At 54.1% G+C, this 12,108-nt stretch overlaps 2 protein-coding genes across 2 annotated transcripts in view; one reads left to right on the top strand and one right to left on the bottom strand.

Moving 5' to 3' along the window:
• Positions 1-3,379, bottom strand: part of IRF3 (interferon regulatory factor 3) — a 14,700-nt gene extending 11,321 nt beyond the window's left edge. Inside the window, exons 1-6 of the mRNA XM_012643169.1 lie at positions 3,162-3,379; positions 2,240-2,412; positions 1,379-1,550; positions 1,223-1,293; positions 407-599; positions 1-303 (exon numbers count right to left, since the gene is read on the bottom strand). Coding sequence (XP_012498623.1) covers positions 1-303; positions 407-599; positions 1,223-1,293; positions 1,379-1,550; positions 2,240-2,412; positions 3,162-3,327 — 1,078 coding nt within the window. The 5' untranslated portion in view covers positions 3,328-3,379. The remainder of the gene's footprint in view (positions 304-406; positions 600-1,222; positions 1,294-1,378; positions 1,551-2,239; positions 2,413-3,161) is intronic.
• Positions 3,380-3,437: 58 nt separating this feature from the next.
• BCL2L12 (BCL2-like 12 (proline rich)) lies at positions 3,438-9,355 on the top strand. The gene is made up of 7 exons (XM_012643170.1): positions 3,438-3,585; positions 4,205-4,319; positions 4,537-4,679; positions 5,499-5,585; positions 5,672-5,763; positions 6,533-6,805; positions 9,150-9,355. The coding sequence occupies exons 1-7, from the start codon at positions 3,438-3,440 to the stop codon at positions 9,198-9,200; spliced, it is 909 nt and encodes a 302-aa protein (XP_012498624.1). The 3' UTR covers positions 9,201-9,355.
• Positions 9,356-12,108: the final 2,753 nt, after the last annotated feature.

Below are 12,108 nucleotides of genomic sequence, written 5' to 3'. Positions count from 1 at the left end.
TGGGGAGCAGCTCCTCGCCCACGGCCCAGTACGTGTGGCAGTGCCCCAGTCGCTGGGCCCAGAGCCGCTGCCCGGCCCGCCGTAGAGCCAGGCCCGCCCCCAGGCAGCTCAGCACACGCCTCACGTAGCCGGTCACTCCCCTGTCTGTCAGGGACAGCCCAGGGTCTGGCAGTGTTATTGGCTGCCCAGGGAGCATCCTGTCTACTGCTTCAGACCCCACCAGCCGCAGGCCCCCTGGGCACGAGATGGTCTGCTGGAAGACTTGGCGGCCCCGGTAGAAGGCTGTCACCTCGAACTCCCACTCTGAACAGCAGCAGTGGTGTGAAGGGGGAGAGAGATGGAGAGAAAGAAGGTGAGGGGCTACTGGCCCAGCCTCAGCCCCTCCCAGCCCACAGCTGACGCTCACCTTCCTCCGGCACCAGCAGCCGCCTCAGTGGGTTTTCAGGGAGCTCCGGGTTTGGGTGGGGAGCGGGACTGTCCAAGCTGGGGCTCAGCAACAGCTGAGGGTGGGGCTCAGGGGCCACAGCGAGGCCTGAGGGCTGCCTGTCTGGGAGTGGGGCCAAGACCATGTTGTCTAGTAACTCCTCCAGAATGTCTTCCTGGAGAGAAAAAAAAAAAGAAAAAACAAGCTGGGCATTTCGACAGCCTTTTCTAGAGACTTCGTATGGACCAGGCCTTGTGTTCAGCGATGAGGAGGCACAGAGAGGCGTCAGACCTGAGCTCTGCCCTCAAGGAGCTTCCAGTCTCAGGGGAGAGACGGCCACGGGCACCGACAGCAAAATACATGGTCTAACGGATGCCGGGTGCTGCGATGGCAGCGGCAGTAGCTAACTCATCCCGAGCATCTGGCTCCATGCAAGCAAGACCTGGGCAGGGCAGGCTGGGCAAGATTTCAGAGGGGACATTTCCCTGGCACAGACATCAGCAAGATCAAGATGAGGGAGGTTTTCAGTTTCCAAGGGGCTGAGGGCACCTGCAAATTGAGGAAATCTATGAAATCCTGAAAGGGGTGTTAAGGTCTTGAATGCCCAGTGAAACTCTGAATTTTCTTCCTTAAAGGCTGGGAGCCATGAGCTGGGAACAGGGGAGAGACAAGGTCAGGTCTGGGTCAGGCAGAGGACAGACTGGAGGCCAAGGAGGAGGCTGGGTGATGGTTGCAGGGGAGAGGCGGCGGCCTGAACAGGCCCACGGGGACGGGGCAGAGGGTTGGGTGCATTCTCACCTGGGTATCAGAGGTACTGCCTCCACCACTGGTATCTGGAGAGGTGTCCGGCTGGGAAAAGTCCCCAACTCCTGCCAAGAAAGGTGGTGAGCAGAGTAAGGGTGCTAAAAACCCTGAAGATCCCATCGCTGCAGGCGAAGCCCCGCTCTGGCACACCTGAAGTCACAAACTCATAGATTTTATGCGGGTCGTGAGGGTCCTTGCTCCGGTCTTCTGCTACACGCACCACTTCCTTCCGGTTCAGGGCGGACCGGAAATTCCTCTTCCAGGTTGGCAAGTCGGGCTTATCCTTCCCGGGAGTATAGGCACCACTGGCCTCAGCCCAGGCCTGGGGCAACAGTGGTGTCAGGATAACGGGGGAAGATGACTTAGACCCCATCCCTGAGGGCCTAACCCTGCCTCCTCTGGTCCTAACACCACCCTCTCCCCCTGGCAAGTTCTAACTCCGCAAGGCTCCAGCTCCCAATTCCCTGCGCCCCAAGCTCCATACCCTCCATCATCCCTCACCTTCACTTTCCAAATACCTTTTCTGAGCCAGCCTTCCAAGTCCTACTTGGCATCTAGCTCTGTCACCACCCGCCCCAGGACACCCTCCGTGATAACCTCACCCCCTTACACTGTTTACCACCACTAGTGTATTCTAATTTGGTAGTTAGTAAGCCCAGATGTGGGGCTCCTGAGTTTCGCCTCTAATGTTCCAACAGCCACCCCCAGAATCCTACAACCAAGAGCCCGGCCCTCAGAGAGCTCCCCACCCCGAGGATGCATTTCCTTGGCGTTCTAACACCACATTTCGGTTCTATTCCCGGAACCAGGCTGTTCCAACCCTACCTGCGCCCCACCGTCAGTCCACCAATCATGCTAGCCCTGTCCCACACGTTCTGACTCTACCCATCAGCATTAGCACGAGCCCGCCCCGCGCACGCGTGCTAACCCCGCCTTCTCGCCCCCCCCACCCCGGAGTCCTTCCGGCCCAGGGCGCTGCTCTCAGTTTCCCGCGCTCCGGGGCGTACCCACCTGGAAGATGCCGAAATCCTCCTGCTGAGCATCCTGCCGCAGGCCGTGCTTCCAAGGAATGCGGAAGCGCGTGCGGCTGTCGTCCACCCAGCCCACGCCCTCCAGCTGCCCTAGGTCCAGCTGCGACACCAGCCAGGGCAGGATCCGTGGCTTTTGGGTTCCCATCGTCCCACCTGCGCGCACAGGGCAGTTCCTGGGCGCAGGCAGCCTCTCAGGCCCTCTTGGCCTGGGGTTTCCATACCCAGACCTCTCCGTAACGGGCCACGGCGCAGGACTTTCACCCATATTTTCCTGGGATACAAACAGGAAAGCTCCTCTTCCCATCCTCCCATCGTCCAGAGAGGCTTCCTAATCAGCGAGGACTCCCTCCCATAACCACTGTAGAACGTCGCCCAGCGTCTTTCAGTGCCAACCGTCAATCCCTCCCCCACATCAATGAAAACAGGTAGCCCCGCTTTCAGGGTAGAGCCCTGTCTCCCTAGTTATTTCAGTGCAGATGCTACTCACGCGTAAACCCCTACCTCCTGCACTCACCCAAGTGTAGACCCCCTTCCACAGTTCCCCCACCGAAGATGCCCCTACCCATTTCCAGCGTAGAACCTCTATCCACAATTCCCTCCCATCAGACAGCCTCCCTCCTCCAGGGCTCCCTCCTCCAGGGCTCCCTCCTCCCTGGCTTTTTAGAGTGAACTGCCTCCCATTTACAGAGTCCACCCTTCCCTCTCCTAGATCCCCTCAGTGTAGACGCTTCCTCTCTTCCTCCTCCCTCCCTACTTTTTCTACCGTTTTTCTATAACCAACTCCAGGGCCGGCCATTGTAGCTCCCGCCTGCTTCCCTTTCCGCTAGCAGCGCAGAACCAGCCTTTCTCCCGTTCCTCACTTCCGAACGCCACCAACTACTTCCCCGGCTCTTCTGCGTTACCTACGACGCACGGCAGGGCACGCAGGGTGCTGGGGCCCGACCCTGTCTTTGGGATCCGGGTAGCTCTCAAACTCGAAGCTGTGCACCCCCCTTCCCGACGGCTGAGGTTTAGAGCGCTGGGGCTTTCTTTTTGATCGATTTCTTGAAATACAAGCAACTTTATCATTCTTTGGGTGACAGACTCCTGCCCCAAAGGGGCGGCCCGCTGAGTCTGGACCAGCCCCCTCCTTACGCCCTTCTTCGGCTTTCCGGGCACAGGCATGCTGGGAACGTTATATGCAAATTAAGCGTGCATCCAGCGCCCCGCCCCTCCTACGTTGGGGCGGTTACCAAACCGGCCCAGTGCGCAGGCGCGGGAAAGTTGAACTACTAAAGAAAAGTTTGTACGGCTGGACGAGGCGGTGGCGGCGGGGTCCCAGGTCAGGTGAGCAGAGTGTTGGCGAAGGCTGGGAAGAGGAGGCAAGAGGAGGGGTCCAGCAACCAGGATCGGGCACCCCAGTCCCGCTTCTCCGACATCCAAGCGTCCAGGGTCCCCAAGATTCCAGCCTGAGTCAGATAGTTGGAACTACACCTCCCAGCAGCCTGCGCGGCGAACGAGCACTGACGAAGGGGAATATTTGCCGTGAAGTTTGCTGGGATTAGTAGTTCCCCATGCTCTAAGAGCTTCAGAAGTTTGGCATATGCCTCCTTCACAATCCAGGAGTCGGGGCCCCAAGACCCCTTCTCCTTCGGGGACCCAAGAGTCTGGGGCTCTAGTCCTCTTCTCTCTCAGACTAAGGAGTCCAGGACCCCAGCCCCATCCTCCTTTAGACCCACGAATCCGAGCCCCCATCTCCCTCTTTTGCCAGGATCAAGGATTCTTATTTCTCATCTCTTTTCTCTCTGGGGACTCAAGAGTCTGGGCCCCCAGACCCCAGCTCTCCAAAGGACCCAGGAGTCCGGGCCCTCGGCACCTTCCTTTCTTGGGATTCACAAGTCCTGGCCTCCAATCCTCCACTTCCTGCTGAACCCTAGAGTCCAGCCCCTAGCCTCCTCTCTCACAGGTGCCTCCATGGCAGGCTCGGAAGAGCTGGGGCTCCGAGATGACACGCTGAGGGTCCTAGCTGCTTTTCTTAGGCGGGGTGAGGCTGCCGGGTCCCCCGTTCCAACCCCACCGAGGTAAGAGGAGTTGCCTTTCTCCCCCGTGGGCCTGCGTTTAGTGTGGGGCCCTCTCTAACTCTTTCTTACTCCTGGTCTCAACCTGTCTCCTCTCTTTATATCTGGCTCTATTCTCTGTCCCTGGGATTGCAGAGAGAGGTTCTCAGCGAGGTGGGGGTGGGGCAGGAACTGCTTACAGGGGGTCTCTGGGGTCACTATCTGAGGTCCTCCTCCCCAGGAGCCCTGCCCAGGAGGAGCCAACAGACTTCCTGAGTCGCCTTCGAAGATGTCTTCCCTGCCCCCTGGGGCGAGGAGCAGTTCCCCCTGAGTCCCCTCGGCCTTGCTCCCTGCCCCTCCGCCCCTGCTATGGTTCAGAGCCTGGTAAGAGGTTTCCTTAGATCGCTGGTGAAACTGGCAGGGCATAGGATAAGGTGCTAGTTTAAGATCAGCTAGGAGGTAGCTGTGTGGAGTCTTCAGCACCAACCCTCACCATCCTGTTCTGTCCCCTCTGCTATCCCCAAGTTAGATTTCTATGTGTCAATTCTGCGGGTTGCCTTTCGCAAGGCATTTGATCCCTTTATATCTAGTTGTTATTCCTCCCCTTCCATACATGCTTTCCTGCCCCTAGGACTTTTGTAGCCATGAGTACCCCTAATAGAAAGGCAGGAGACCTAGTTTTCAATCACAACTCCCTGACTGTTTTGGTTGTATGACTCTGGGAAAAATCCTTTCTCTTCCCTGCTCCCCTGTTTTTCAGTAGCAGAGTAGGAATTGGTGGGGAGGGCATTGGACTTGATCAAGAGTGGCCAACAGTTTTCCTCTCATATGTGAACCTGAATAGACTAGTAATGGCTGCTGGGACTGCTAGCTTGAAAAGCAGTTCACAACTGAGGAGAGGAGTGCTGTGATCAATTGGTGATGCCTGCAATGGCCAAGGGATAGGGTGCTAATAGCAGGAATACCTTGTGCTTGCCTTCCTTGGATGAGATAATCTCTCAAGATCCAGTTTGACTCTAACAGTCTAAGTCCAATTTGGGGATATGATAAAGGGGAAAGTACAAGGGTTTTGGCTTTTTTTTTTTTTTGTACCAAGTTTGTTTGCTTAGAAATCATTGCTGCATGGCAAGGTAGTTGGGAGATGGAGAGAATCCATAAGTTCCTGATGTCTTGGAGACCCATCATTAACTCTTTTCACCCCAGGCCCAGCTACTCCAGACTTCTATGCCCTGGTGGCCCAGCGGCTGGAACAGCTGGTCCAAGAGCAACTGAGATCTCCACCAAGCCCTGGTGAGGTGCAGAAGAGCCCTGGAGAAGGATGGGGGTAAGAGGGTAGTCAGGGTTCTGGCTCCAGCCAAATTCTCTTCTGCTTCCAGAGTTACAGGGTCCCCCTCCCACGGAGAAGGAAGCCCTGCTTCGGAGGCTGGTGGCTTTGCTGGAGGAGGAGGCGGAAGTCATCAACCAGAAGGTGATGGGCATCTGTTCTAGCCCTTATCGAGTTTAGGAGTTTTAGGACGGTGGGCCACTGAGATCACAAGCTGGATCTGCATTTTCTTTGGATGGTCAGGGGTGGAGAGGGTGGGACAAGGCTTCAGTGAAGGGTTGAGTGACAGAGGTATGGTCAGGGTAGTACTGTACTTTATATTGGTGGCTTTCATTGATTGTTAGGGGGCGGGGCCTAAATGCAGGGGACGTGGCCATCAAAAATATGATCTGGGAGAGATTGGGCCAAATTGGGGAAGTAAGGGAATGAATGTGGGGGTGGGAGAGTGTCTAAAATCTCATTGATCACCGTAGGGGCAAAGCTTAGAATGTGGGGAAAATGGACCGCCAGAGGAAGCATGGCTCATGACCTTGTCCTGGAACCCGGTTGGTTTGGGAATTTGGGCAAAGTACATGGTTCTATAATATTAGTTGTATGGTAGAGGGCAAGGTTGTTGTAGACTCTATCCTTGCCCCAGGGTCTCTGACTGGGGAAACCCAGTGGGGACTAGAGCTTGGCTCTGATTGGCTGTTGAGGCCACGGCAGGGGCGTGGCTTAGAGGCTTAGGTTCTAGGCCACCATCCTAGGAGTAGTTTGGCAGAGACCATAGAGTCTGGCTTGTGATTGGCTGATGTGATGGAGGGGGTGTGGCTTAGAGGTTTAGTATTTAGAGTTGGCTTGAATGGGGAAGCCACGCCTCCCAGTCACCGATTGGCTGACACGGACCTTGCCTCTTCCTCTCACCGCCCCACAGCTGGCCTCCGACCCCGCCCTGCGCAGCAAACTGGTCCGCCTGTCCACTGGCTCTTTCGCCCGCCTAGTGGAGCTGTTTTCCAGCCGCCAGGGCAACTCTCACCCAAGTCGCGCATGCCCTGGGCCACCACCACCTTCCCCAGAGCCCCTGGCCCGCCTGGCCCTGGCCATGGAGCTGAGCCGGCGAGTGGCTGGTCTGGGGGGCACCCTGGCCGGACTCAGTGTGGAGCACGTGCACAGCTTCGCGCCTTGGATCCAGGCCCACGGGGGCTGGGTGAGCCTCAGAAGCCTCTCCGGGCCTCACTTTACCCAACCGTGATGTGATGGATGGGGGCCGGGGGACTTCTTAGGTTTCCTTTCAGACCTCAGGTGTTCTCCCAGCTCTACTGTCCATTCGTGCTGTGTTGAGCACCTACTGTACACCAGGCACTGCAGTGATGAGTGCAGACGCCATGCCTGGCTTAAACCACTGGTACACACTAACAATTGTGAACCTTGTCGCTGAGTGATTACCGCTGGTATACACTAACTGGTATACACTAACAGTTGGTGAGATGAGTGATTACCCCTCCCCGGGCCTAAGTTTCCTTTTCTGTAGGGGACAGTGGTAGCACTACCTCAAAGGGTTGTCGTGAGGATTAAAATGGGATCATCCTGGTGGGTCCTTGGTGCACTGCCTGGCGCACCGTGGCGCGCGTTTGGGTGATTATATGCTTACTGCCTGCCCCTCCAGTGATGCCTGCCTGGATGCCCTTCCCCGGGGACCCCCTGCTTCGCTTCCTCTGCTCCTTCTGCTCTGGTATCCTCCTCCGTGAGGCCTTCCCTCGTCCCCCTTTACAATCGCAGCCACCTCCACACCTCCCACCCACTGCCCTGCTTTACTTTCGCTTCTGTAGCACTCTGCGCCTTCTAACAGATGGTAGCATTGACTTGTTTTACTTATTTTCTTATTTGTTTTTGTTTGATGGCTTCTCCTGACTCTAACGTATCAGCTTTAGAAGACCAAGGAATCTTCTCTTCTTTTTACTCACTACTTTATCTCCATTGCTGATCTCAGGCCTGGGTTGGGGGCCAGCATGCTGACTGTGTGGCTTGGCTACTGTCCCCATGTCCCTGAGCACCGCTTTCCCTCTCGTCCAACAGGCACCATCTCACCTGCCTCCTGGGTGGCTGTGGGATGCAGTGAAAGGACGCATGCCAGGCTCTTGGGATGTAACCAGGGCTTCCCTGGCAGGTGCTGGCCGGATGTGTTTGAGGAGGCCAATGGGGCTGGAGCACTGTGAGCTGGATGGAATGAGAGGAGAGGCGGCCGTGGCGTGCAGGGCCTTATGGTCATCGTGAGAACTTGGACTTTTAAGTCAGCCAAGGTCTCTAAGCAGCGGAGAGACTTGAACTGATTTAGGTGTTCACAAGTGCCTCCTGGCGGCTGCCTGGGGAGCAGACTGTAGGGGGCGAGGGGGGAAATAGGGAGCGCAGGGAGATGAGAGTGAATCAGACCAACGTGGGGGGAGTCAGTAGAGGATTCTGGATTTAATTTCTAGGTAGAGGCCGGGCGTGGTGGTTCAGGCCTGTAATCCTAGCACTCTGGGAGGCCGAGGTGGGAGGATCGCTTGAGTTCAGGAGTTCGAGACTAACCTGAGCAAGAGTGAGACCCCGTCTCTATTAAAAAAATAAAATAAAATAAAATTCCTAGGTAGAGGGGGCATATTTTGCTAATGGGCCGGATGTGGGGACAGAGACAAGAACGCTGGCTTGAGCAGTTGCAGGGCTACATCAGAGGTGAAGAGGGAGGGCTGGGGGCTGGGGGCGTTGTAGGGGTAGCAAGTTTGAGGAAGTCAGAGATGACTGGAGGTGGTCCAGTTAAGAGGGAGATGCCAGCTGGGCTCGGTGGCTCATGCCCGTAATCCTAACACTTGGCGAGGCTGAGGCAGGAGGATGGCTGGAGCCCAGGAGTTTGAAGCTGCAGTGAGCCATGATGCTGCCACTGCACTCCAGCCTGGGCAACAGAGACCTTGTTTCAAAAAGTAAAAAAAAAGGAGGGAGATGCCCTTCAGACCTCAAAGCAGATGTTGAGGGGACTGGATGATGTGAGCTCAGCAAAGAAGCTCATTTATTTGTAAAATTGTTATTTTTAATAGGAGTGATAACAGATCAGCTGGGGGGAGTATTCCCAGGGGGCCATGTCCTTGGTGAGGATTTCAACGGAATGATCTCATTTAAACCCCACAACAGCCTCATGGGGTTTTGTTATTATCCTCGTCTTCTGGGGGCAGAGAGGGAAAATTCTGGAATCAGGATTTGGACACAAAGCCATGGCTCTTAATCATTAACATGGCAGGGCTCTGTTCCCCGTCCCTGAGTCTTTGTCCCCATTCTCCACTCTCTCAGTCCGTGTCCGCCCTCTTCCAGTGCTCTCACCCCCTGCCCCCTGGCTCTGTCTTTCTCCCCCAATCCCTGTCCCCCTCTATCTGGGTCTCTGTCCCCTTCTCTAGGTGTGGGTCCCCCTCCCTGCTCTGGTTCTTTGCCATCCCCTGTCTCTGATGTCGCTGGGCTGATGGGGGCGCTGCTGTGGGGGACACCTTTCCTGCTCACAGAGCTCTGCCGCTTTTCCCCTCCAGGAGGGCATCCTGGCCGTTTCGCCCGTGGACTTGAACTTACCCTTGGACTGAGATCTTCCTCAGAAGCTGCTACAAGATTGGACCTCATGTCCCTGCCCTCTTTGTGTGCCTTCTTGTTCCACTCAGGGCTGTGGGGTGGTGGCTGCCCTACCTGTTTTTACCAAAAAGAAATTGTTCAAAACTTTTCATATTAAAAACTTTTGAAAATATTTAATTGTTTGTTCTTTCACTCAAGAACTTAAGTTCTAAGTAGAGGAGATTTGCTTCAGAGATGTCTGTGGCTTATAAATGAGGAAAGAACAAGTTCATTCATTTGAAAGATATTTATTTGGAGTCCCTAAGAAGAGCCTGTCACCTGGATATACAACATATTTGAAGATATGTGTAAATATGATTCCAGCAAATTATGTTTTTTCTCCTATTGCACAATTTGGTTATTCCAGCTAATCCTGCATTGATGGTCATGGAGTCTTTCCAGCTAGTTCTAGAATAAAGTTACAGTCTTTCTTCACAGGCATCTAGGACACTACCCTCTTCTTGTTTTTCTCCTCCCACTGCTCCTTCCAAGACTTTTTTGCTGGTTTCTCCTCATCTACCCGTAGACCAGTCGTCCGTCACCTTTTTAGGGCCATATCCCCCTTCACAGCATGATGTGGTTTTTTGTTTGTTTGTTTTTAAGAGACTAGGTCTCGCTCTGTCACCCAGGCTGGAGTGCAGTGGTGTTATTACAGCTCACTGCAACCTTGAACTCCTGGACTCAAGAGATCCTCTGGCCTCAGCCTCCCAAGTAGATGGGACTACAGGTGCCTGCACCACCAAACCCAGCTAATTTTTTTTTTTTTTTTTTTTTAGAGACTGGGTCTCAGTATGTTGTCCAGGCTGGTCTCGAACTCGTGGGCTCAAGCAATTCTCCTGCCTTGGCCTCCCAAAGTGCTGGGATTACAAGTGCAAGCTACTGCACCCGGCCAGGAATGATGTTTGTAAATGCTTACAATGAAACATACAGGATCACAGAAAGGAACCCATTGCAATCGATCCTCATTATTTACAGTTTCTGTACTTGGGAATTTGCCTGCTTGCTAAAATTTATTTGTAACCCCAAAATCAATACAGTGTTTTCACGGTCCTTCCGGGACATGCTTATGCACAGAACTGCAAAAAAGTTGAGTCGCCTGATGTGCAGTTCCCAGCTGAGGCGCTCTTGTGTCAGCTCTCATACAGTCAACAAATGTCCTTTCCTCGGTCTATTGGGTGCCACATTTTTTTAAATTTTTTAGCTTTCGGTTGGTGATTTCACTGTTCAAATGGCCCCGCCAAGTACAGAGCTGAAGTGCTGGCAAGGGTTCCCAAGCACAAGAAGGCTGCACTGTACCCTGTGTGTTAGGGATGGACTGTGTGATTGCATTCACGTGAAAATTTAGATAAGGAAAGTGCTTCTGAGGTTGAGGGGGAGGTATCAACTGGAAAGGGTCATGAGGGAACTTTTTGGGGTGATATGTTCTATGAGTTGAGTCTGATGGTGGTTACACAGGTGTGTGTACCAATCTCATCAAACTACACTTAATTGTGTACATATTATTGTATGTAAATTATATCTTTAATAAAGTGGGTTTAAAACAAAATAAGAAACGATGTTTTGTTAGACTTGCCGGGATCAACACCCAGCTCAGCCACTTACTAATTGTGTAACCTTGGCCAAGTCACTTTACCTCTCAGTGCCTCAGTCTACTCATCTGTGAAATGAAAGTGAAAATAGTACGTTCGTCAATACGTTGCTTGGGGGAAATTAAATGTGGTAATTTATTTAAAACTCTTCTAAGAGTGGCTGGCACCTAGCAAGCAGTCAGCATGAGCTAAATCGGCCATAGATACAGAGCTTGTCTGAAGGTAAGGAAAAGTCAGTGAGCCAGAGAAGAGGGGAAGGGTCTGTATAATGGCACAAAAGAGTGAAAGAGTGCGTGGTGGTCCCAGAGAACCGGGCAGGGATCAGTAAGGCATCAGTGATGGGACAACAAACACTGGGCTGAAGGGCTGGGACTTTGTCCTGAGGGTGCTTGGGAGCCACAGGAAGGCTGTGAGCAGAGAAGGGGCCAGGGCAACTATGAGGACCCACTGGGTGGGGGACTGGAGGGGAAGACTGGAGGCTGGAGAAGGAGTCTGGGCTGCTGGTCCAGGAGGGAGAGTAGGGGCGGGGCAGGGGACTGACAGGCTGTGGGAGGGGAGGCCCAATGGTCTGGCTTGGTGACTGGGTGGGAGGTGGGGCTATACCAACTTGAAAACCTAGAAGAAGATAGGGTGTGGGGGAAGACCTACAGCCAGGGCTGATGGGTGTGAGGGACCTGGGGGACAGAGAGGAGGGGCGGGCAGAGAACTAATAGAGAAGTTATACTGGAAATCTTAATGTATTAGGAGTTTGCCGAGAAGGAAGTAAGCCAGGGAGCACAGCCTGTGCAGAGGCCCGGGGACAATACAGCGCGCTCATTCAGGGACTGCAGAGAGGTTTGAACTGAGGACAGAGTGCGAAAGGAGAAAGAAGAGGCAGGGTCCACAGTCTGCCTTTTGCATTCATCTTCATTCAACTAGGATCTTTCTGCAGATCACGGAAAGCTTCCTGGAAGAGGCTGCCTTTAAACTACGCCCAGACGGACATGTAACATTACGCCAGACAAAGAGAGGTGGGCGTTCCGGCAAGGGAAGGGACTTAGCAAAAGCCAGGTGGCCTGAGAGAGGTTGATGGCTTTTAAAAACTTGGAACAGTTGTATAGAGGGCTGGGGATTAAATGTATTGACGGCTCATTCCTATTCCTGACCTGTTTCGGGACCCCAGATGAGCCCGCCCTCTCTCTGAGCCTCTCACTGCTTGTTTTTCTCCCCCAGGTAAATGGGCACAAGCTCCCTTGTTCTTCCAAACTCCCCTCCGAGGCCGGGAGAATCCACCGAAGGGACGAGGAGCGCTTAT

Source organism: Propithecus coquereli, unplaced genomic scaffold (genome assembly GCF_000956105.1).
Source record: "Propithecus coquereli isolate 6110/MARCELLA unplaced genomic scaffold, Pcoq_1.0 Scaffold193, whole genome shotgun sequence".
Taxonomy (NCBI): domain Eukaryota; kingdom Metazoa; phylum Chordata; class Mammalia; order Primates; family Indriidae; genus Propithecus; species Propithecus coquereli.
The sequence above is the reverse complement of the archived record's forward strand: the minus strand, read 5'-3'. Positions and strand labels throughout refer to the sequence as shown.